We start from the raw sequence: 20,732 nt of genomic DNA, 5'->3' as shown, positions 1-20,732 counted from the left end.
CAAATTGCCGTCATGGAGCCAATAAAAATATGCGCGCCAATCACAATCGGTTATTCAGCTGGTGCATTTTTGAAGAGCACTTTCAGTGTTCAATTGTCAAATGGCATGTCGTCAACCAAGTCGACCCAAGATGATCCGCCAACGAAGTCAAGTTTAGAGGAGAACCCGTCCGGGGAAGAGGCAGCGGCCACCTCGGCCATGTTCGTGTTTACGGCGGACAAGGCGGGTATGAAGGGCGTGGATAAGCAGCATGTGCAGGAGGTAGTGCACAAGATGTCCAAGGACTCTTCCTTCTACCAGAAATCTCTGCGTGATAACGCCAAAGTAGAGCAACGCGTAGCAGCCATGCGCGAGAAACTCGGATGCTTAACAAACGGACAGCTACAGCGTCTGCAGCAGGAGGCTGACACCCGAGTGGCGCAGATGGAGGCGACACGAGACCTCTCGCGCACTATTGTCGTCGTGGATATGGACATGTTCTACGCTGCTGTCGAGATGCGGGACGATCCAAAGCTGCGTGACGTGCCACTTGCAGTCGGTGGCCTTGGTATGATCAGCACAACCAACTACGCAGCTAGACAGTATGGCGTACGTGCTGCTATGCCAGGTTTTATTGGCAAGGAATTGTGTCCAGACCTCCATTTTGTGCCAGTGAACATGAAAAAATACGCCGGTGTGGCTGCTCAGATCCGTGCTGTGTTTGCAGAGTATGACCCGGACTTTGAGGCCTTCAGTCTGGACGAAGCATGTCTTGATATCACGGACTATATAGCGACGAACTGGCAAAAGTATATTTCAGACGCAGAGAATGAAAGCAAGAGTAAGGAGAGCGACGAGGAAGAATGGGCCTCGACGGCTACAGCTCGAGCAGCAATTGCGGCCGCTGTGGTTCGAGAGCTGCGTAATAAGATTTTTGACTGTACACAGCTAACTGCAAGTGCTGGAATTGCAGTGAACGCTATGCTCGCCAAGGTACTGAGTTGTTATTGCCTCATTGCTTTTTCTTTAATCTAATTAGTCTGTCGCTGCTAGATCTGCTCGGACATGAACAAACCGAATGGGCAGTATGTATTGCCGTTCACACGCGAGCGCGTGATGACTTTTATTCGAGAGCTACCTGTGCGCAAGATCGGTGGAATCGGTAAAGTCATGGAAAAGACTTTAAACGAAGCGCTCAATGTACATACTGGAGGGGATCTATTGGCTCAACGGGGAAAGGTTTTTCACTTGTTTTCGGAGAAGACCGCAGTTTGGTTACTCCAGACTTCGCTGGGGGTACGAGAACGTCAAGAAAAGCAAGAGCGGAAGAGTTTCAGCAGAGAGCGCACGTTTGGGAAGTTGAGTGATCCGAAGCAACTTGAAGCCAAGTGTTTGGAGATATGCAAGATGCTGGCGAAAGACCTCGAGAAGGCGAATAAGGCTGCCAAGAACGTGACGTTTGTATACAAGGACATTGATTTTGCTCGCTGTTCAAGGTCACTGTCGCTTGCATCTGCAATCTTCACAGCAGATGATCTCTACTCGAACGCTGTAGAGCTGCTACGACGTGAATTGCCACTCACGTTGCGTCTTATGGGCGTCCGTGCGGCGTCATTGGTCTCTCGTCCTAAAAGTTTGACCTCGTCGGACAATTCCTCTCAACCAGACATTGCTCCAGTAAGCAACAAGCGGCAAATAGCCATCAAAAAATTTGCCGAGCGTATGACCGACCCTGTTGCTGCATTAGGATCAGACACATCACTGGGAAGTCTTGACGAAAACAGCGAACGAAAGATAATTAAGCACAAAGGCGCAATTGCAAGATTTCTGGAACACAACGATATGGAAACATCGTCTCAGCAAAAGAAGCCAAAGAAAAATGATATTTCCCTTAGTCGCGCTCCTGGTGTGAAGTCGACGAGTCTTCCCAAGATTGACAACAAGCCATGTCCAATTTGCGGGAAGCTGTTGAATGCACGGAACAACATGGAGGTGAACGCTCACATGGACGCGTGCATTGATAGAAAGCCGTCTTCATCATCGTCACCATTGCGGCATGCAACACGGAACAGTCATCAGAAGATCGCTATTCCCCGAGCATTCGCAAGTGTCCGAAATACCATGACGAGATCTGATGCAGACTCAAAGCCGTGTCCTATCTGTGGTAAGCTGCTGAATGCCCGCAACAACATGGAGGTGAACGCGCACATGGATGCTTGTGTAACCAGAGATCGATCACCATCGAAGAAAACGATAGGCAAGAAGAGAGACGCGCAAGACATGTCTAGAATCGATATCTTTTTCCAAAAAAAAACACAATAACTACTTCATGTAGCTCTGCTCACTACGAGTGCTCCTGTCTGTGAAGTGGCTGTGCCTGTTTGCTTGCCCACTTTTAGAGTAAAGCACTTCGAAGTAGTATCTTTCTGTGTACTAGTAGTAGCTCCTGTAATATTCCGCGTTCTTCTCTATCTAACGTTAGTACTAGTAACTCACAGCACTTTTACGATTGATGAAGATGAAACTCAAAACGAGAAGAATGGAATGGTCTGCAAAATGAAAGTGTTTTTATGCAGTTGGAATTCGCGGTGTCTAAATCGCCTCCCAAGTCACTCTACATACCACATCAAGGAGATTCTATAGCATAATAAGGTATCAATCGAAAGAGATGGATCTGGGCGCGAAGTCGAAGCCGCTTATTCCTCGTCAGAGTCGCTCCAGTACTCGCCGCGAGCCTCAGCCTCCTTGCGAGCTTTTTCCTTAGCCTTCTTCTCCTTGCGGGTCAGTTTGCGCTTGATTTTCTTCTTGGTGACGTTACCAAAGGCATCCGTGACCTCCTCCTCGTCCTTCTGCTCGATCTTGGTCTTGTCCTCAGCCTGCTGGCCTTCAATCGAGAGGAAACCGGCGTCCACGTTCCACGTCTCCTGGGTCAGAGCCGACGAGAATTCGTTGTGGTGAGTAATCATGACGACACCACCGTTGAACTCCTTGATGGCCGAAGCAAGGGCACCAAGCGAGTCGCGGTCAAGGTAGTTCGTGGGCTCATCAAGCACCAGGATGTGCGGGTTCAGCCACATAGCAGCGGCCAGCACAACCTTCACCTTCTGACCACCGGACAGACCACGCATGCGCGAGTGGGTACCGAACTCGGCACCCAGGCCGAAGCAGTCGAGGTGCTTCTGCACGGCAATGGCCGTAGGCGGGCGAGCCTGAAGGTTAGCGCGAGCGGCTTCGCGGTCATCGGCAATCTGCAGCAGCTTGTCCCAGCCCCACTTCTCACACTTCTCACGCGGCACCCAGGCGTTGTCCTCCACGGGGCACTTCTCCCACTTAAGCTCGTACTCGAAGCTCTTCTTGAATTTACGACGAGACACAATCTCCTCCAGGACGCGCTTCTCGCCCTCCCAGTTCACCGGCTTCTTGTAGTGCTCCTTCTCCTCCTTGGACAGTTTACGGGTCTCCTTGGCCAGAAGCTCCTTGTCCTCACCAGACTGGAAACGCCACTGGATGTACTGGTTGGCAGTCTCATCAAGGTGCGACTCAATGTGGTGAAAAGCGTGCTGAGCGACGTAGGCGAAACGCATGGAAGGGTGCTTCCACACCTGACCACTGGTCGGCTCCACTTCACCCGTCAGCATCTTGATCAGCGTAGACTTACCGGCACCGTTGGGTCCCAGCACAGCGATACGGCTCGAAAGAGCACACGTCACAGAGATGTTGTTGATCGACGGCTTGGGGGCACCCGGGTACTGGTACGAACAGTTGGTCAGACGAATGATGGGCTTACCCTTGTTCTTGATGTCAGCAAGGAAACCAGGCTCGGGGAAGATGAACTTGACGTTCTCCGACTCGAGCTCGTAGTAGGCCTTGGCCTCAGGCTTCTGCTCCACGAACTTGGAGAGGTTACCCTTGTAGATCTTCAGCTTACGGGTCTCGTAGTGAATGATGTTGGTACACACGTTGTCGAGGAAGCCAGAGTCGTGCGACACCATGATGGAAGTAACGTTCGGCAGGCTCGTCAGGTAGTTCTCCAGCCAGGCAACGTTCTTGACATCCAAGTGGTTCGTGGGCTCATCAAGAAGCAGGATGTCGGCCTTCTGCAACATGGCACGAGCCAGCTCCAGTTTCATCTTCCAACCACCCGAAAGGGTACCCACACCCTGGGCCTGCATCTCGGGGGTGAAGCCGACACCAGCAAGAGTGTCTTCGACCTCCTTGCGGGGCGTGTTCTTCAGGTCATCATCGATCAGGATGAAGTCCACAACGGACAGCTCGGCCTCCTCGGCCTGCAGGTTGTGCTCGACGAACACAGTCTTGAGCTCATCGCGGCTGGGGAATCCCTCAAGCTGGCCGTTGGAGATGGCACGCATCAGGGTCGACTTACCACAACCGTTGGGACCGCACAGACCGTAACGGTGACCACGCTTAAGGCGAAGACGAGCGTTGTTCAGCAGAATCATACCACCGTAAGCAAGCGAGAACTCGCAGTTGCACAGGTCAGGGATGCCCTCATCACAGTCAACGTCCTCAATGAAGATCGACTTGTTCTCCTTGAAACAGCGGTCACGGATCTCGTTGGCGAGAGGCTTAATGTCCTCCGGCTTCATGAAGGCCTTGAAGTAAGTGGTGATCTCCTTCTCGAAGACAGCCTTGTTGAAGTTACGAGCCACGACCAGGAAGTAGCAGATGCCCGTGACGTAGTCGACGGCGAAGCTGTCGATGTTGGCCTTGACGGCACCAGGATTGGCCGAGATCGACTCCACAACGACCTTGTGGATGTTAGCGTAGTCGACCTTCAGCTCGTCCTCCGACACCTCCATGGAACCACCAGCCACGAACAGGGTCTCGTGGGCACGGGTAGCGACCTCACGGCATTCCGGATCGGCCTGAGTCTCAATGACCTTCTTCAGACCGGGCAGAAGCTTGGGAATGAACAGCTGGGCCTCAGCGGGGTCGTCCATGAGCTTGCACATGTTGTCAATAATGACAGCGGCCTGACGCTTGACGGCCGTCTTGCCCTCAGCCAGAGCACGCTTCAGCAACGGCTCCATGATAGCAAGAGCGGGGGCCTCCACAGTCTTGACAAACGTGGTCGAAGCCAGCTTGTGCGTGCACTCTGGCACCTCCGTGGGGTTGGCCAGGCAGCTCACAAGAGCGGGAATGAAGGGCTCGATATCCATGTTGCCAACGACGCTGCAGACCTTGGTCATGGTCTCACGAGCAGCGACCTTGACTTCCTTGCGGGTGTCCCACATGCAGTCGGTAACCTGCGGGATGATGTCGGGCAGGCAGCGGCCGACCTGGTAAGGAGCGACCTTGGACAGCTCCGCGATGAGGTCAAGAGCGCCCTTCTTGGTCTGCCACTTCTTCGAGCGGTCAAGGCCGTCGAATAGGATCGGCAGGATGCGAATCGTCGAGTTCTTGTTGGCCGAGCTGATGATGGTCAGGGCAGCCTCCTGGGCGACGGGGCGCACGGCCGGCTTCTTGTCCGCCAGCAGGTCCAGGAACACGGAGAGCAGAGGAACCAGGTAGGGCTCCACGCGCTCAGCGTGCTTCTGCATGAGGTCGTCCACGACGTAAGCGGCCACGACCTTGGCATCGGCGTCGTTGCCCGTCAGGGCATTGCGCAGCTCCTGGGACACGACGCCCAGGCTCAGGTTGGCATCGCCGGCGACGAGCTCCGACACCTTCTCCGCCGCGACCTTCTGTTGGTCGGCCGAGCTCTTGAGAGCCTCCTTAAGGGCTTCCGTGAAGTGCTTGCTCTGATCGATGGCGAGCTTGCTGATGCCGTCGGTTGGAGCGTACGGAGCCATTGTACCGAGAGAACTGTTCTTCCTTGGGGCAGTTGGCAGGGGGTACTGGAGGCGCTCGCTGGGCTTGGGCTCGGCGGAGTGAATTCCAAAATGGCAAATGCCTTGTTGTGGGCGGTGGGGAGTGACGGTCCCATGTGGCGTCTCCGCCAGTCAAGAGGACGAAACCCCCGTGGGTTGCTGCTGACCAGTCAGCGCCAAGGTTGTGGGGCTGGGAAAGGGCGCCGTAGAGACAGCCCCGTACCTGTAACCGCCAAGGGTTGCGTTTAACATACACCCCGGCTATGCATTTCTGCATCAGTAGCCAGTCCAACTTGGCCAAAAACTTTTTCCGCTCCCATTTTCCGCATTCATCATGCTGCTTGCTTGATTTCCGCATTCATCGTGCTGCTTGCTTGATTCATGCATGTGAAAATACCTGAGAAGAATATATGTGACTGCACAACCGACACTGGGGAGTATTAGCGATTGAATGGCAGCGAGCTGCTTGAGATCGAGCGATCCAACGCGGTAGATTGGTTTTGGAGCACTTTAAGGTTTTAGCGTCGCATCTTTGTTGAAAAAATGGCACCGCGTCTTTGCAAAAATGTCGCTTCACTGGCAGCGTCGGCCGGTACCGATTCAGCTGCAAAACCTCCATGGCCTTGCGCCAGCGAGGCTTTCGCTTTCGGTGCGCTAGCAACGGACTTTTGATGCCTATCAACGGTTCCACCGCCAGAGTCGCCGCTGAAACGGCGTCAATTTTCGAGCATTTTTAGAGGTGTTAAAACACTTCAGCAGCATACAAACACCAAGTCCAAAATAGTTAGCCCACTTTACACGAGCTGACGATGAAATGCCGGTTCAGGATCGGCGACACACAAATGATTGGCCGACGTCAGAACGACGCGACGAGGCTAGGAGACAGATGTTCCCACCAAGAATATTAAATTATAAAGGTCACAGCAGCAGTCGTTCTGACCGCCAACCGCGACACATTGTTCTATCCTCGATAGTGGCAGTGGCAGCGAGGCGTTCTTATCGATTCCAGTGGACTGTTTTGGCTTCATTACCGTTATTTGGCATCGATGTCAACGCTCATACCGCACTGACTTCTACGTCTTCGACTATTACCCTGATAATTATACATTTCCGATTTAGCGAGGTATGCGCTGCTACAGGAAATAGAAATGCCTCTTTTCTGGCCAAACGTCTCAGCGTCATCCTTTCTGACTCTTCAGGATTTTCGGGTGGTGTGCTCGCAATGGTTGGCGCTGCAAAGTTCGCGCGGAAGCTGCAGCGAAGCATGCCGGCTGAGCTATTTCTTCCCGTTGCCAGCCGCCGGGCTTGTCTTCACGTCAGGCGCTCGGACGCGAAGGCGTTGAAGGCTTTCAGGAATGACGGCAAGACGTCGCCTGGTACGTGGAATCATCTAGCTCAAAAGTGTTTAACAAAGGCGTAGGTAGCTTCCGTGCCACTGGATGTGGTCTCTACATGGGCGTGGCTGGTTAAGGAGGTCGGGTATGACTGCGTTGGGCTGCGTTGATCCGCTTTATTAAGCTAGTAGGCATGCCGATGCGTGAACACATCGTTAGGCAAAGGTGCTCGACTAATGCGGACGGCACGAACAAGCTCACGCTTCGGCGAATGATAAACCGCGACTTGTGATACGGCATGCCAAAATGTACGTCGTTTCGCACAACATGCGTGTGCCGAGTAGCGAAAATAGCGGGAAAAAAGCGGTGCCGGTGCCCATGCCCGCCCGTTGTTCCGCCTCGTGTCTGTCAACGGTGCACCCGCTTCTTTTCTTACTTGTAAACTTCGGTCGTCGCAAACGAAATCTGCTTCCTTGACCTCGTTCTTGCTCTGCCTCCCATCGCATGGTTGCTGTTCGTAACGCCTCCGTCTTGGCCTTCGTCTCAGCTCTGCCGATTAAATGGTCAAGCTCGCTCCTTCGTAATCTGCTGGCTGACTGGCCTCCTCAAAGTTTTTTTCGCTGATTGTTTTCTGGTGCATGGTTGAGGTTGATGCTGTTCGTTGCTCGCTTGCTTTCGCAATTCGTTTTTCCCCGTGTCGCGTTCACGCGGCGAAATGGCTCCACTGCCCGAGCGTTAGAGCCTGGACCTTCATTCCTCTCCTGCAAAGCTCTTCGGGCCGTTTCTTGTTCAGTCCATCGTCTGTTTCGTTGCCCCGCTCGACTGAAAATGGGTCCTTCGAGCTGCTCCGGTCGCCAATCAGCCCTTTTCCTGACCGACTTGTGACCCGCTCGAACACGTGGACTTCGCGACGCAAGCGACGTGGCGCGAAAACGGCTCACGACGCTGAGTCAGCGAGCCTGTTAAATAGCATATTTCACTCGCGTCGACCAGGGTGATCTCTCGATTGGACGTGCCATCAAGCGCATTGCCAATATACACAACAGCGTACCGCACCGCACTGCACTTCACTTCACTAATACACAAGCAAACGATTCACAAGTTACCTTGCCACGCAAAACAACCACCAGTCCCAAACAACGACACAAAACACACAAAAAGCACTTTTCCGGGAACACCACGTTTCACTTTTTTGATTGGCAGTACCCACCCGGTTCGTAGCGTTCGCGCATGAGCTGCATGCAGGCACGCTTGCCAGGCCACGGTGCACTTTCGTTGGCAGGGGGTTACTTGTTCAGAGTCTCCTTGGAATGGCCCATGGCCGACATCGTAGTGTCCTTAGTGGCCGCAAGCGATTCTACAGCAACCCACGGCGCTCTGGCTGACACACCGTCTAGATCAAAGTTAGGAGCACGAACGCCCGTACCTGGATGCGTGCTAACTGGAATGTACGTCGAGCCATCATCGGCTTGGTGGCTTGGTGTCCATGTGCACGGAAACAGTGAGCCAAAGCGTAGGTGCTGGATAACTGGTAGTTTTTTCAGTACTTCACCCTCGTACAGCTTGAGCATGCCTCCGTTAGTCTTCTCCCACGATGGTAGAGCACTGATATCGTTGAGCATAGGCGATGTCTCGGCAAAGGGTGAACCTGCCTTAACTTCCTTAATAAACTTGATAGCATCCAGATACAAGTACTCCTCGTGGTTAGCCTCCAAGATACCGTCGTCATGCACGCTCTCGGGAATAATTTCGTGCTGTCCGATCAGCTGTGCAGAACCAAAGTAGAACGGGAGACAGTGATAGTCATCCAGACCCCAAACACCGTGAGAGCCTGCCGGTTCCAACATATACAGCTTTTGTAGGCGACGCATCAGCGCCAGATAAGACGTGAACAACTGCAATACAAGCGCTGGGAAATCCGACTGCTTGAAGAAGCCCAGCTTGTGCAGGCAACCTGTTAATAATAAAATAAAAAGATTAAACACAGTCAGAAATCTCTCCATAGGCAACTAACTGCATATTACACGTACACATCCACACAATGAAGCTGGTTTCATGACCCGTGCCGTAGTCGATCCGGACACGGTTTCCGAAAGAGTCGTCGAGGTAGGCAGCCAGCTCGGTGACAGCGCCACGCAGATTCTCCGGCAGCATATCCTCCTGCATAGCTGGTGTTTTCTGCTCACCATACACAAGCACAAATAAACAATAGTGTCAGTTTGAGCTGGCACAGCCGTCAGCGCTCGAGCCTCTCTCACCTCAACGACTCGGTCATAGAATGTGCGGAAGGCCTTGTTACCGAAGCGCATAGGCTGCTGGATGGGAGGGATATCGTCGATCCATGAATTGATCTCGTTTATTAGATCTACGGCCTTCTGAACATTCTGAAAACGCCACCGCAAATACCCAAGTACACACATACAAAAGATTAGTTCTCTCAGCTCCACATCTCGTCCTGGATCAGCTGCCGACGCACCGGTGAGACTTCATACTCGCTGGAAATGCGCTTGCCCTTGACGCTTTCGTTCAGGTGCTTCACAAATACCAAGATCATCTGTTGGGCCTGTGGATATATCGAAGAAGCAGGTTGTTTAAACACAAAGCAACGGCAAGAGGTAGGGAAGAGCACCACGTTAATGGGCACTGCAACGCGTACCGGAGAGCCCAGGAAGTGACGCAGATCGTTCTGCGCGAAGATGGCGCGCGAGGGCTCCTTGAAGCCGCCGCCAGCTTCCAATTCGCTCATGTTGGCGCGTTCCTGCTTCGTTTTCTGGCTCCCTAGGAATTCTTAGCTTTGTCGCGGTTAAGTGCGAAATTATGTCACTAATCGTTAGTGACAGGCAACTTCAACGTGGATTGGGAAATCTACTTGTATTGTGCATTAGATTTTATGTCCAGCTTGCTTTGCTCTGCTTCCCACGGCTTTGCTATCAGCAAGAATTGGTGAAAACTAGAGCTGAATAGCGTCAAAAACATACGCAGGAACGTGGCCGTCGAGAATGCTGCGCTTGATCTTGGCGCAGCGAGCGAATTCAAGCATGAAGATCAGCGTGTTCACCACATCCACAGGCAACTCAGTTGGCAACGAAGATTTGCCCTTCTTATCAGCCTTCTCGGCGAAAATGTCGTTGACCTTCGTGCGCACGAATTGGCCCAAGTAAGCCAGGAACTTTTCCGTGTACGACGGGTGGAACTGCTTAAAGATGGTAAGGATACCAACCAGCAGAGGCTCGCCATCGATGGGATTCTTTCCAACGCGGCTGAGCGCCCCGAAGTTGCGGTCGTACTGAAGCTTCGGCATGTAGGCGACCACGAAGAGCATGAACATGGCCGCTAGACCTTCCATGGGCTCGGCGACTGTAACGTAGATCTTCTGGAACGGATCGTTGGCGCCGGTATTCTCCAAGTATTTGTTCAGCTCAACCAGCACGGGGTTACCATCGCTGCCAGGGTACGGTTTGTTCTTTGGGTCACGGTAGTGCGCGCGAATATCGTTCAGCAGCGAAATGTTTAGCGTATCCAGCGTCGTCGCCAACAAATTAGCATCCAAACGGCTCGAGAACGAGAGTTCACTCGAAATTTGTCGTCGGATGAGTGCTGCTTGACCGATAATAAGCACAGCCTTCAGCAACTTACTCATGATCTTCTCCACTTTTTTCAGCGCAGCATCGTATAGCTTGGTCGAGTGTTCGGGTAGCTTCCACTCTGGTACGAGCGCTGCAGAAAGCTGATCCAGGAGTGGGAAGTAAGGCGTCACAGCTGAACCCCAGAACTTGACCAGGTTGTTAAGCGTGTGGACGATACGGAACGAGAGCATACGGTCCAGACCCGCTAGACCGAGTAGTCCCACGCTCTTGTGAAGAACCGAGAAGGCACCAATGCCGCAGACTTCGTTGCCATCTTCAGAGAACCATCCGATTGACTGCGGGGAGTAAATGGTCGTGTGCGGATCGGTCATGATGAAAAGCGCATGCATAAGGCGGCCCATGAAGTTGACACTCATGTCACCAGACGGCGGCTGGAATCTCGGGATCGGGATAGCACGACTCTGGTACTGCGATGCACGGTCGTACACCTTCTTCTTCAAGTATCGGTTGCATTCTTGCTCGACGTTGTAGTTGATAATACGCGATAGTTCCTCGTGCCACATTCGCAGACCGTAAATGCCGATGTAGTCCTGAATGTATTCGAACGAGAGACGGTAGGCATCCAGGTTGGACGCTAACTTCACGAAGATCTCGTTGCACTCTTCAGACGTATTCTTCTCGAAGATTAGCACCTCATGGAAAGCGAGCGACACGCGGTACACGAGCTCCTTGCGCAGCCCATCTTCCAGTACCTGTCGAGGGTCCACTTCGATGATACCAAGTAGCGTTCGCTTCATCGCCAGAATACCTTCCGTGTATTTGGAGACCTCGTTAGTAGCACGTGCAAGACGATAACGCTCGTTCAGCTGGGCGTGGTTCTTCAGGAGGGTGTTCTCGAATTTCACAGGAATTGGCTTCATGTGGTCAGTCTGTAGCTTGATAATGCCCGCGAGAATACGGAAGACACTCTGAGGAATGACTTCCATCACGCGCCGTACGTAGTCCACAAGCTCGGCCGAGTAATATTCAGCCACCGAGATTACATCCTCGGAACCGCATTGATGAATACGCGTAAGCGGCACATCCAGGATCGACGCAAACTTCAGAAACATTGCACGCAGCAGGATAACAGAAGACGGATCGTTTTTTACGCGCTGGTGCAGGATCTTCATGAAATCGTTGATGATCTCCCAGGCGTATGACAAGTCCGACACATTCTCGATAATACCCATGACCTCATCTCGAATACGCACGGTGCGCACCATCTCAGTGAGGAATTCGCGAGATTCCTCAAGGTATGCCTTCACTTGCAAGTTCGTGTCGATCTGGTCAAACTGTTCGACGTGACCCAGAGCCTCAATCAGGCGCTTGATTCGTCGCCCAGCCTTGATGTGATCAACGTAGTCCAAACTGTTGACTTTCTCAGCCAAATCCTTAAACCACTTCATAAGGTCCTCGTTGCGTTCCACACGAGTCAGCGGTTTTTCACCGGAAAAATACTCGCTCAGCTCCTCCATGCGCTCCGACGTTTCCTTCATGCAACGCTGCCATCGATCTTCTTTAGTGGCAAGTAGAGCCTCGAACATTTGCTTCAGCTTCCACTCCAATTGAGAAACTTTAAGCAGTAGCGTGATCAGCTTGTCTGGGTCAGTGCCTTTATCAAAGATCTCGCGCTGCGCCGTGGAATTCTCCATCATGGGAATCACCGGTTGAATACGTGAGTGCATCATCGTCCATCGGATCGTCACGTTGGCATTACGGATGCAGTTCAATAGCGGGTCCAAGTTCTCCAATACGTACATTTCAGTGAGTACACCTTCCGTTAGGAAGTAGTTGAGTTCATCAATGGACCGCTGCGTCTGTTGTGCCTTCTTCTTGGTAATATGCGCGATATTCGAAGGCTCCAGCGTGTTAGCAAGAGCCAAGCGTGCCGCAGGGTAAGCTGCCCACTCCAGCGACAAATCAGCCACTGCTCCCATGTATGTCGTCAAGATAAAGTTGTCGTTGAAGTGACGATCCACAATTTCACGCATACTCGCTTTCTCATGAATGAGAATATCCGGAGCAAAGAACAAAATCACAAAAAGCATCGACGCCTGCGCTGCAAGGCGAGTGGAGCGATGGGTGCGATGTGGGAAACAGGGTTCTTGAAGGTACACATCGTCAGACTGTAGTTTGCCGATCACCATGCTCACCACTTCCTCTGGAGGTTGAAAGCGCTTAAAGTATCGCTCCGGATACTGCGCCGGTTTAGGCTGACCAGGCAGGTACCCCGTCACACGGCAGAGCTTGCAGACCTCATCAATGTTTTCCAGCGCAGACTCACCCTTGCTTCGGTAGAATGCGATGACCATTTTCTCTCGTGTCGGACCGGGGATCTTGCGGTCCAGTAGTAGCAAGATCACTCCATAAAGGTACAATGCTTCGCACATGAGCTGTGCGCCGTCCGTATCCAGCAGGATATTGGCTAGCGTGTGTTGGATGAAGAACCCTTTCTCCAAATTGTCCAGAAACTCCAAATAATCGCTGATATACTGTACGCACACGCAAAATCACCCAAGTGAGCCGACGCTAATTACTTTTCAGAGTCCAAAAGTACAACAGACCTTGTAGATGCCATCAAACAGCTGATAGAATCGATCCAAAATGTCTTCGTGGTTGTCCATGAACTCGTCGTCCACGTCCAGCAGCTCCTACAGCGACAAATCAACAATAAAACCCATATTATCAGATCTAACGCTCAAATAAACCGCATATTGACGCAATTCCACCCACCGTGTTACTGTTGACCATGTTTTCAAAGTCCTCAGGGTTCTTCAAGTACGCGAAGTCAAAGAGGATATTGAGATACTTGAGCTGCTCGGGATCTTCCACGTGCGAGGGCCCCATGAACACGCTACACCATGTAAACATCACGTCAGAAATGTACTCGCTAGTCTTCGTCCTTTGTATTCCACACACCCTGGAATGTTGTTGGACAAACGCAGCAGCTCGGCGATGATGGCGCTGCCACGACTCACGAGACGCAGCAACGTCTGTCCGCAGTCGTTCTCCTCAGCGAGGAACTCCATCGCCACTGAGCACGTAAAGTGGAAGCCGAGGCTTGAAGCAGATTATGCCTCTAGCGTGGCCCCCTTTGAGAAATCCCTATCCCTATGCTCCGTGTGGTGCACAAAATAATTTTTACAGTAATTTTTAAGTAAGGAAATAATTGTTTCGTGAGAAAATAATTATTGCACTTTTTTGTTTCGCACAAAACAAAATTAAAAAATAAAACAACTAATTTAATTTAGACATACAGACAATCCTCTTCGGAGTGATATCCCAAATAGTGATACCCTCTAGTTAAGGACTTTGGAGAGGTCTACTACCTCTAACCAACCTCCATATTGTACTTAGTGCTGCTATTACTATCAAGTGGCCGTTAACTATAGGGAGTGCCCGTTTGGTGAGCAACGATATTTGACTTTTCTTTGTAGAGTCCGAAATCCGCTCATTGCTCGAGGCGGCACACCCATCGCGTCATCATGAAGAAAGTGCGTGGTCATTCACTGCAATCGCAGATCAGCAGAGTAGCCATAAAGACGATGGTACTCTTGTAATGGTACAAATGCTGCTTCTCTAGATAGTGATTCCGCCGGATAGTAATAAAAGTGACCTCCTGGCGGTATCACTACAAAGAGGATTGTCTGTATTCAGTTTTATAATTTAAAAAAATGTTTAAAAAAACAGTGGAAGTGAGCAACCAATCAAATGAAAAGAAAAACATCGAGTACAATTTCATGTGAAAAATAGCGGTACTTTGTGCTGTCGAAATGTACCTGGAATTTCCACGCTGGGAACCACCAGATAAAGCTTGGGTTGAACAAACGGTGTGATGTTTTGTTTTAAACAATCAAGACCAATCCATTACTTCCAGAATCGGAAGGTGTGCAACATGTCCACGACGGCATCTAGGCTAATACGCTTGTTTGCCTCGTAGCAGCACATGTGCTCGATTAGGCTCCACTGAAAGTTGGTTAACTTCTTCGGACGAGGCGGGAGGATTTTCCGCTTGGTCACATGGAACTTCACAGCAACTTCAAGAGTACCAGCCCATGGAAATTTTCCACTGAAAAGTTCTAAGATGCACATCCCAAAGCCGTAAACGTCCGACATCACGGTGGGGTCTTCACCCTTCAAGTACTCGGGAGCCTTCCATGGCACTGCTCCAACATTAGCGTGGGCTGTGTGTCTTCCTTTGCCTGACCGCTTCAGGACGCTCATTCCAAAGTCTCCGAGTTTGATAGTCTTGCCGTCTGTGCCTACCATGAAGTTGTTCCCTTTCAGGTCGCAATGGACAATACCACGTTCGTGCAGGTACTTTAGACCGATCCCTGCTAGCAGAAGGCAGCGCATGATATCGGACGGATCAGCTCCTCTCTCTTCAAAGTTATAACCGGGTCTTGCACGTGCAAGTGATTCCACGTGAGAGTTAAGCGATATCGACTTGGCCGGCTCACAAACGAAGAACGGAGTTCCAACATGGCACGCTCCGTAGAGATGGACGACATTCTGGTGGTTCAGCATAAACCAATGGTCCGCTTCACGTCGAAACAACGCCATCGTATCTTCCTCACTGGTCCCGCTATTGCTTGTTGGTGGCGAAGGGTTCTTTCCTGTAGATTTTACAGGAGTCTGTGGCTTCAGGATTTTTACGACGACGTCTGTATCGAACCATTTGCCGTAATACACAGCTCCAAAGCCACCTTGGGCAATGAACTTACCCAAGACCACCTCGTATGGAGGAATGAACCAGCTAGGAACTCTTTCAGCACCGCCACCTACCGTCCCCAATACCTTGAGAGCCTGTGTCATAGCGTCCAAAACAGAGTTCGGATACGAGCTTCGACGTTTGTGCAGCTCGAATTGAAGTAACATTTGTGCTTCAAGCCTGTCTTTGGGGTCGCTCAGCTGCTGCAGTAATTCCTCTGTGCTCTTGAGGCAAGCTTGAAAGGCACGAAGCTGCTCGCGGCGTAGTTTGTTCCATTTGATCTGCCAGTCGTGAATATCTTGAGTGTCGGGGGTCATGTCAATGGAGTCGGTCGAGTCTTCACGAATATCAGCCAGCGTCGGGTGGGTAGGAGCAGATGACGACGCATTGCCCAGCTCAGTGAGTGTCAGTAGACGATCGATCTCGTGATGGAAGATAGCGACGTTCTGCGCTGCAGCTCGTGATGCACAGAAACTCGCGACCACGCTTGTACTCGACTGTTCCTTTCCGAGATCACGTCGTGTAAGCATCTCGTAGAACAGATCCAAGACTCCCACAAATCCTTCCATAACAGTGATGGCATCCCTGACATTTTCACGTGTTTGAAGCTGCGCGTAGACACCAGATAAACGGTCAACCACGTGCTGCAGCATTGCTTCGCTAGACCCTTGTATCTCCTGGCACTTCCTCTCTAGACGAGGCATTGCCTTCGCAACCTTTTCATTCATTGTCGGCACGATAAAGTCGTCAATATCTTCTGGAGGTATATAAGTTGCTTGTGCGCTTGCCTCACTCAAATCTTCTTGTTCTGCTTCCTTGACGAGCGATCGAAGTTGATGCACAACATACCACATACTGGCTCTCATTTGCGGATTCCTCGCGCACATTCTTTCAACTAAGTCCCATTCATGTGCGTTTAAGAACTGTGGGCGCTCAGGTGGCAGCACTTGAGCTTCTTCATCACTGTACATGGAAACCCATCGACGAGTGTTGTAGATGGCCAATCCAAAGGCAAAAATGTCGTTCGGTACACTCCACGTAGGCACATGCAGCCCATGCACGTGAGCATCATCGTGGTTCTGTGGGAGCGTTGCAGCCAAATCCCGCATATTAAACATATTCGACACGCCTCGCTGTAACGAGGCCGACACTCTCCTTTTAACAGGTACGAGCCCCAATCCACTCAGAACTCCACTAGCAGTAACATGATGACGAGCCAGTAGTCTGTTATCGTCAAAGTTTTTGTATCCAAGCTCACGTTCGTGTAGATACTGGAGTCCAAGTGCCCAGCCAAGCAGAGGTTCCCACGACTGTGCGTTTGCTCGATTCGATATAAGAGGTTCCGCCGGTTCGTGCACGACGAATGGCTCCTTACCAATATGACACGCACCCAGCATCTTCGCCACATGAGGGTGGTTCAGATCTGCCCACACCGTAGCCTGGCGCAGACACGCCTCTTCCTCGTCTTCCCAGCTTTGATGGTCCCCTCCACGGTCTCTTAGGATATCTCCTGTCTCACACTTGCTGACTCGGACAGCGTCCAAGTAGTAGATGCCCCCCTGGTCACACACCAGGTCACTTGGTGACAAAAACCAGCTTGGCGGATCCCCGACTAGCATAAAATCAGAATAACTCACGACCCGATCATAGACGTCCGAGATGACGTCGAGCTCCTCGGGTATTAGGAACTTTTCGTAGTGGGTCAAGCCATATTTTAGCAGCGTTAAAAGCTCCATCTGCTGCGTCTCGTCGCCCATGGCTTCAATTAATCGCTGTTCATCGTTGAGGATGTCTCGAAAGAGCTCCACACGCTCTCGACGCTCGAGGTCCAGCTGCCCCCTCCACTGTCGGATCTCCTCCGTCATCTCAATGCTCAATACTTCCATATATGACTCCACCACGCGACCGAAGCGCAGAAGAATGTCCACGACGCGTCCAGTCGACGCCAGCTTGAGCAGCACTCGCGTCTCCTTCTCATAGGCGCTGAGTTCGCCGGATAGATTCAGACCGCGACGACAAGAGCTGTTTGCCGTCACGAAATCATTGCGCAAGGCCACTAAGTAGTCGCCCAGGCGATCGGGAGTTCGGATCGCATTGGGCAGGTGGTTGCTCCGGCGCCATCGATTGATCCGCATCAGTGTGCTAAAGGGGAAAATGGATACTGTGATAGATTTCGTTGGGTACAGTTGACAAAATCAGGTTTTGATCGTTTTTAACAGGGTTAAGAATTTGATTGGCTAATTCCGGTCACTTCAACTTGATGCAGTCCAAAATAGCACAAAAATGGAGCTCGGCCTGGCATGCAAGTCACACTGAGAAAAAATGGTTGACGACGTCCAGGAGTTTACCCTTTTGCGCCGCTCCTCCCTGGCCTCCGGAGTGGGGCATCTGCTGGTGAAAACAAAGCCGCAAGCTGCCGAGTGCGAGGGCACTGAAAATCGTGTTGCTGAGGGGGTGGTTGCGACAGATTTGGTTGGCCACCATCGGAGCTTCGATGGACTCCGGATTATCCTTGTGTCTATGGTGACTACATGCTTGGGGTGGACTGTGTGGCTCTTACTTCTCAATATCGCACCAAACAACATGGTCAATCGTATCATGGACACAAGTAACTTGGAAAGTGGATCGTTTTGGCAGTTCGTGGATCTGCCGCTACCAATTTATGGGTTAGCCATCTTCGGTCTCACAATTATCGGTCTTGGTTATTCGTTCGTTCTGATCAAGCTTATATGGAAACGGGCGCACTCGCGGGTTCTGCCTGAAACCGGAGCGCTCGTAAGAATACATGCATTTTCAGCAGGTGTCGTTGATGCCATTAGGCGCGTGGCCACGGACAGAACCTCAAGCAGATCACTTTCCTCTGCGGCAAGCTTGGTCAGTTCACTAGCCTCCAGCGAAAGTATTGCTCGTAAACGGCTTGTATGTACACGTTGTCATTTGCCTTTGTAGGTACAAACTAACTTGTATGCGGTTAATCACGACAGAACCTCTGCATGAAACTCGTGGACCTCATGATCGAATTAGTAATGCTGCTTCAGATACTCGAAGACGGACTGCCAATTGTACTCGTCGCTGTCTTTACTGTCATCGTCGCTGCAAATGCGGTTTGGTGTGCTTTAGTGATGCTTCTTCCACTTAAACAAACAGTGCTGGTGGAGAACCTCATTGATCTAATGTACGTAGCCTGATTGAAAAACTTGTACTAGTAGCGTATCTTCTAACGTCGTGAGCTGCTCTCTACATGTAGATTCGACTTATTGATTGCAGTCGGATATCCCATGATCTTAGTATGCTACTGCCTCTCGGCGTTCAAGTTCGATCGTGCGAAATTGATGATCAATCAAGCGGTTTTCCCGCAAGGTTGGCTGGAGCAGTCTGCTAGTACCATCGCCGATCCCGTTCAAACTGTTGTGATTTACAAGACCTTGAATTCGCTACGTATCTCCTCTATATTCAACTTCTTCACACGAATGGGTATCAACATCACACTGTGGCTCAAATGTCAACGTCTCATGAACCTAATGGAGAATCCGCGAAGACAGAGCAGCAGCGTGTACCCCAGACATTGTCGGCTGGCAGCATCTTCTCTCGTGGCCTTCGCAATATTCGTGATCATTTACGTAGAAGAAAGCACGAGAACGTCAGCGGTAGCGTGTCATCCGCACCCTGAGTGCGTCATAAATGCCCGGCGCTGGCTTATGCTGGATTCACTTACGCAATGCCCGTGCTTAGCACTCATCGATAATAATATCGCACCGAAAACGTATTCTGAGTGGATGGATCCGAAAGATATTACTGCCAAGGTCGCGCATTTGGCAACTATGGGTCTTCTCCAGATCGTTCAGCTCACCAATCGCAAGCTTGAGGTGCTACCAGAAGAACTGCGAGGTTGCACTGATATGAGATACCTGTAAGTTTTTTTGTGACTTCAATTGGAACATGCTGACCATTTTTTACCCGTGTTTTGCCCTAAGATCACTAGTGTACACCCACACACAAACTTTTCCAGTATGGATTCACGAGCTAACACAGCTCGAATATTTGTAAGTAACAATTATCGGATATCGGCTACATGCACTGATCGTTTTGCTGAGCTTTACAGACGTGTGGAAGGAAAAGCAACAGTTGGTCTAGTTAGCCTCCCTGCTGACATGTTTGACGAAATGTCGTCGCTCACAACTTTACATCTCAGTACGAATGTGCTTACGCGACTGCCATCATTCCACGGGCTCAAGAGTCTCAAGCTTCTTGCTCTCGTGGCCTCCATGGCGTTAGTGGAACTTCCTCCGTTTGACAGTCTTCACAAGTTAGAACGGCTAATCATTGTTATCGCACCACTTCTCGACAGCCTTCCAGACCTTTCTCCCATCTATGATCTCAAGACTTTTGTCACTATGGACAGAGGAACGTGGTGCTGTAATGGTTTTTTAGGCAAGTGTGATTTACAGAACCCGATGTGTGGGATTCATCCAGTCTGGGGAGTACCGGCAGCTACCTGCTTACCGATCAACAGAACAGAAAAGATAGCATCACGTGGAACGCTCGATACGATAACAAAATTCTCGATGAGCGTTTGTGGCGGTATGCATTTCCTTGCTGACCACCAACCTCCACCAATTGAGGAAACTATGGCATCTTGTGACGGGATACTATATCGTCAATGTGAGCTCCCAGGCAGTCCAGCAGCAATTTGCTACAATGCACGATTCATGGGAATCGCTTGCACGGCTAGTACATACCCCATTGAAATGCGTCGGCGTCAGATTGCCCAAGGCGTGGGCGATCCATGTGATCCCGAATATGAAGCGTGGCTTGGTTGCAAGTGACTTAGCAGGCAACTACTGATCTTGAGCAATTATTGCGCTAAAGCTGCAATCGCATTGTAGGCAATCTTGCCTCTGACGCAGGAATCGACAGACGTACGCCGGCGATCTCGCCAATTTTTGGCTCGAATATCAGTTGGCCCACGTGGATGAAGGAGCCGAAGGTTTCTTTGAGGTAAAGGTACCAACGATAATCGTTGAGACGTGCTCGTTGAAAACACACCAAGTCAAAGGTGCAACCGACTTCCTTTGCTCTCGTTGCCAACTTGTCCATTGTCGCGATCTTGCGAAAGCCTTCAGCTTCGTAGTTCATGTCCGGCAACATGGAAACTATGTAATCAAACAAAACGGTAAGAACGGTCGAAATTTCAGAATCTTGGCATGATTTAGCTTAAGTCTTGGTCTAATTTAGTCTACTTCAGTTA

The 20,732-nt window shown here is 51.0% G+C and overlaps 9 protein-coding genes across 21 annotated transcripts in view; 4 read left to right on the top strand and 5 right to left on the bottom strand.

Annotated features, from left to right (window-relative positions):
- Positions 1-12: 12 nt before the first annotated feature.
- Positions 13-2,301, top strand: PPTG_13559 (hypothetical protein; the record flags this gene model as incomplete). The annotated part of the gene is made up of 2 exons (XM_008909320.1): positions 13-972; positions 1,033-2,301. 2 exons carry the CDS (start codon positions 13-15, stop codon positions 2,299-2,301), a joined length of 2,229 nt encoding a protein of 742 aa, XP_008907568.1.
- A 218-nt stretch (positions 2,302-2,519) lies between these two features.
- PPTG_13558 (hypothetical protein) lies at positions 2,520-5,983 on the bottom strand. The gene has a single exon (XM_008909319.1). The coding sequence runs from the start codon at positions 5,790-5,792 to the stop codon at positions 2,676-2,678; it is 3,117 nt and encodes a 1,038-aa protein (XP_008907567.1). The 5' UTR covers positions 5,793-5,983; the 3' UTR covers positions 2,520-2,675.
- Positions 5,984-6,353: 370 nt separating this feature from the next.
- Positions 6,354-7,314, top strand: PPTG_23237 (hypothetical protein; the record flags this gene model as incomplete). Its single annotated transcript, XM_008909318.1, has 3 exons — positions 6,354-6,459; positions 6,950-7,186; positions 7,235-7,314. 3 exons carry the CDS (start codon positions 6,354-6,356, stop codon positions 7,312-7,314), a joined length of 423 nt encoding a protein of 140 aa, XP_008907566.1.
- PPTG_13557 (hypothetical protein) lies at positions 6,792-9,996 on the bottom strand. Of its 5 annotated transcripts, XM_008909314.1 has the most exons (6): positions 9,801-9,921; positions 9,621-9,707; positions 9,403-9,528; positions 9,175-9,322; positions 8,571-9,098; positions 6,792-8,501 (listed from the first exon to the last, which is right to left on the bottom strand). In XM_008909314.1, exons 1-6 carry the CDS (start codon positions 9,888-9,890, stop codon positions 8,431-8,433), a joined length of 1,050 nt encoding a protein of 349 aa, XP_008907562.1. In that variant the 5' UTR covers positions 9,891-9,921; the 3' UTR covers positions 6,792-8,430. The 5 variants fall into 5 exon arrangements, with proteins under 5 accessions (XP_008907562.1, XP_008907561.1, XP_008907560.1 ...); XM_008909313.1 differs by having other exon boundaries at positions 6,792-9,098; positions 9,801-9,996; XM_008909312.1 differs by having other exon boundaries at positions 6,792-9,098; positions 9,621-9,996.
- PPTG_23236 (hypothetical protein) lies at positions 7,783-8,142 on the top strand (the record flags this gene model as incomplete). The annotated part of the gene is made up of 1 exon (XM_008909317.1): positions 7,783-8,142. The coding sequence occupies one exon, from the start codon at positions 7,783-7,785 to the stop codon at positions 8,140-8,142; it is 360 nt and encodes a 119-aa protein (XP_008907565.1).
- On the bottom strand, positions 9,997-13,885 carry PPTG_13556 (hypothetical protein). Of its 5 annotated transcripts, XM_008909307.1 has the most exons (4): positions 13,693-13,885; positions 13,507-13,627; positions 13,338-13,424; positions 9,997-13,265 (listed from the first exon to the last, which is right to left on the bottom strand). In XM_008909307.1, exons 1-4 carry the CDS (start codon positions 13,800-13,802, stop codon positions 10,095-10,097), a joined length of 3,489 nt encoding a protein of 1,162 aa, XP_008907555.1. In that variant the 5' UTR covers positions 13,803-13,885; the 3' UTR covers positions 9,997-10,094. The 5 variants fall into 5 exon arrangements, with proteins under 5 accessions (XP_008907555.1, XP_008907556.1, XP_008907557.1 ...); XM_008909308.1 differs by having other exon boundaries at positions 13,507-13,885; XM_008909309.1 differs by having other exon boundaries at positions 13,338-13,627.
- Positions 13,886-14,418: 533 nt separating this feature from the next.
- PPTG_13555 (TKL protein kinase) lies at positions 14,419-17,637 on the bottom strand. Its single transcript, XM_008909306.1, has one exon. The coding sequence runs from the start codon at positions 17,617-17,619 to the stop codon at positions 14,641-14,643; it is 2,979 nt and encodes a 992-aa protein (XP_008907554.1). The 5' UTR covers positions 17,620-17,637; the 3' UTR covers positions 14,419-14,640.
- A 108-nt stretch (positions 17,638-17,745) lies between these two features.
- Positions 17,746-20,729, top strand: PPTG_13554 (hypothetical protein). Of its 5 annotated transcripts, XM_008909302.1 has the most exons (5): positions 17,746-18,403; positions 18,469-18,659; positions 18,732-19,394; positions 19,459-19,527; positions 19,587-20,729. In XM_008909302.1, the coding sequence occupies exons 1-5, from the start codon at positions 17,807-17,809 to the stop codon at positions 20,308-20,310; spliced, it is 2,244 nt and encodes a 747-aa protein (XP_008907550.1). In that variant the 5' UTR covers positions 17,746-17,806; the 3' UTR covers positions 20,311-20,729. The 5 variants fall into 5 exon arrangements, with proteins under 5 accessions (XP_008907550.1, XP_008907549.1, XP_008907552.1 ...); XM_008909301.1 differs by having other exon boundaries at positions 19,467-20,729; XM_008909304.1 differs by having other exon boundaries at positions 19,459-20,729.
- PPTG_13553 (hypothetical protein) overlaps positions 20,348-20,732 on the bottom strand; it is a gene marked incomplete at both ends in the record, with an annotated part of 1,686 nt that continues 1,301 nt past the window's right edge. Inside the window, one exon of the mRNA XM_008909300.1 lies at positions 20,348-20,637. Within this exon, the coding sequence (XP_008907548.1) occupies positions 20,348-20,637 (290 nt within the window). The remainder of the gene's footprint in view (positions 20,638-20,732) is intronic.

This window comes from Phytophthora parasitica (assembly GCF_000247585.1).
Source record: "Phytophthora parasitica INRA-310 unplaced genomic scaffold supercont2.33, whole genome shotgun sequence".
Lineage (NCBI taxonomy): Eukaryota > Oomycota > Peronosporomycetes > Peronosporales > Peronosporaceae > Phytophthora > Phytophthora nicotianae.
This window is presented reverse-complemented; position numbering and strand designations above follow the sequence as displayed.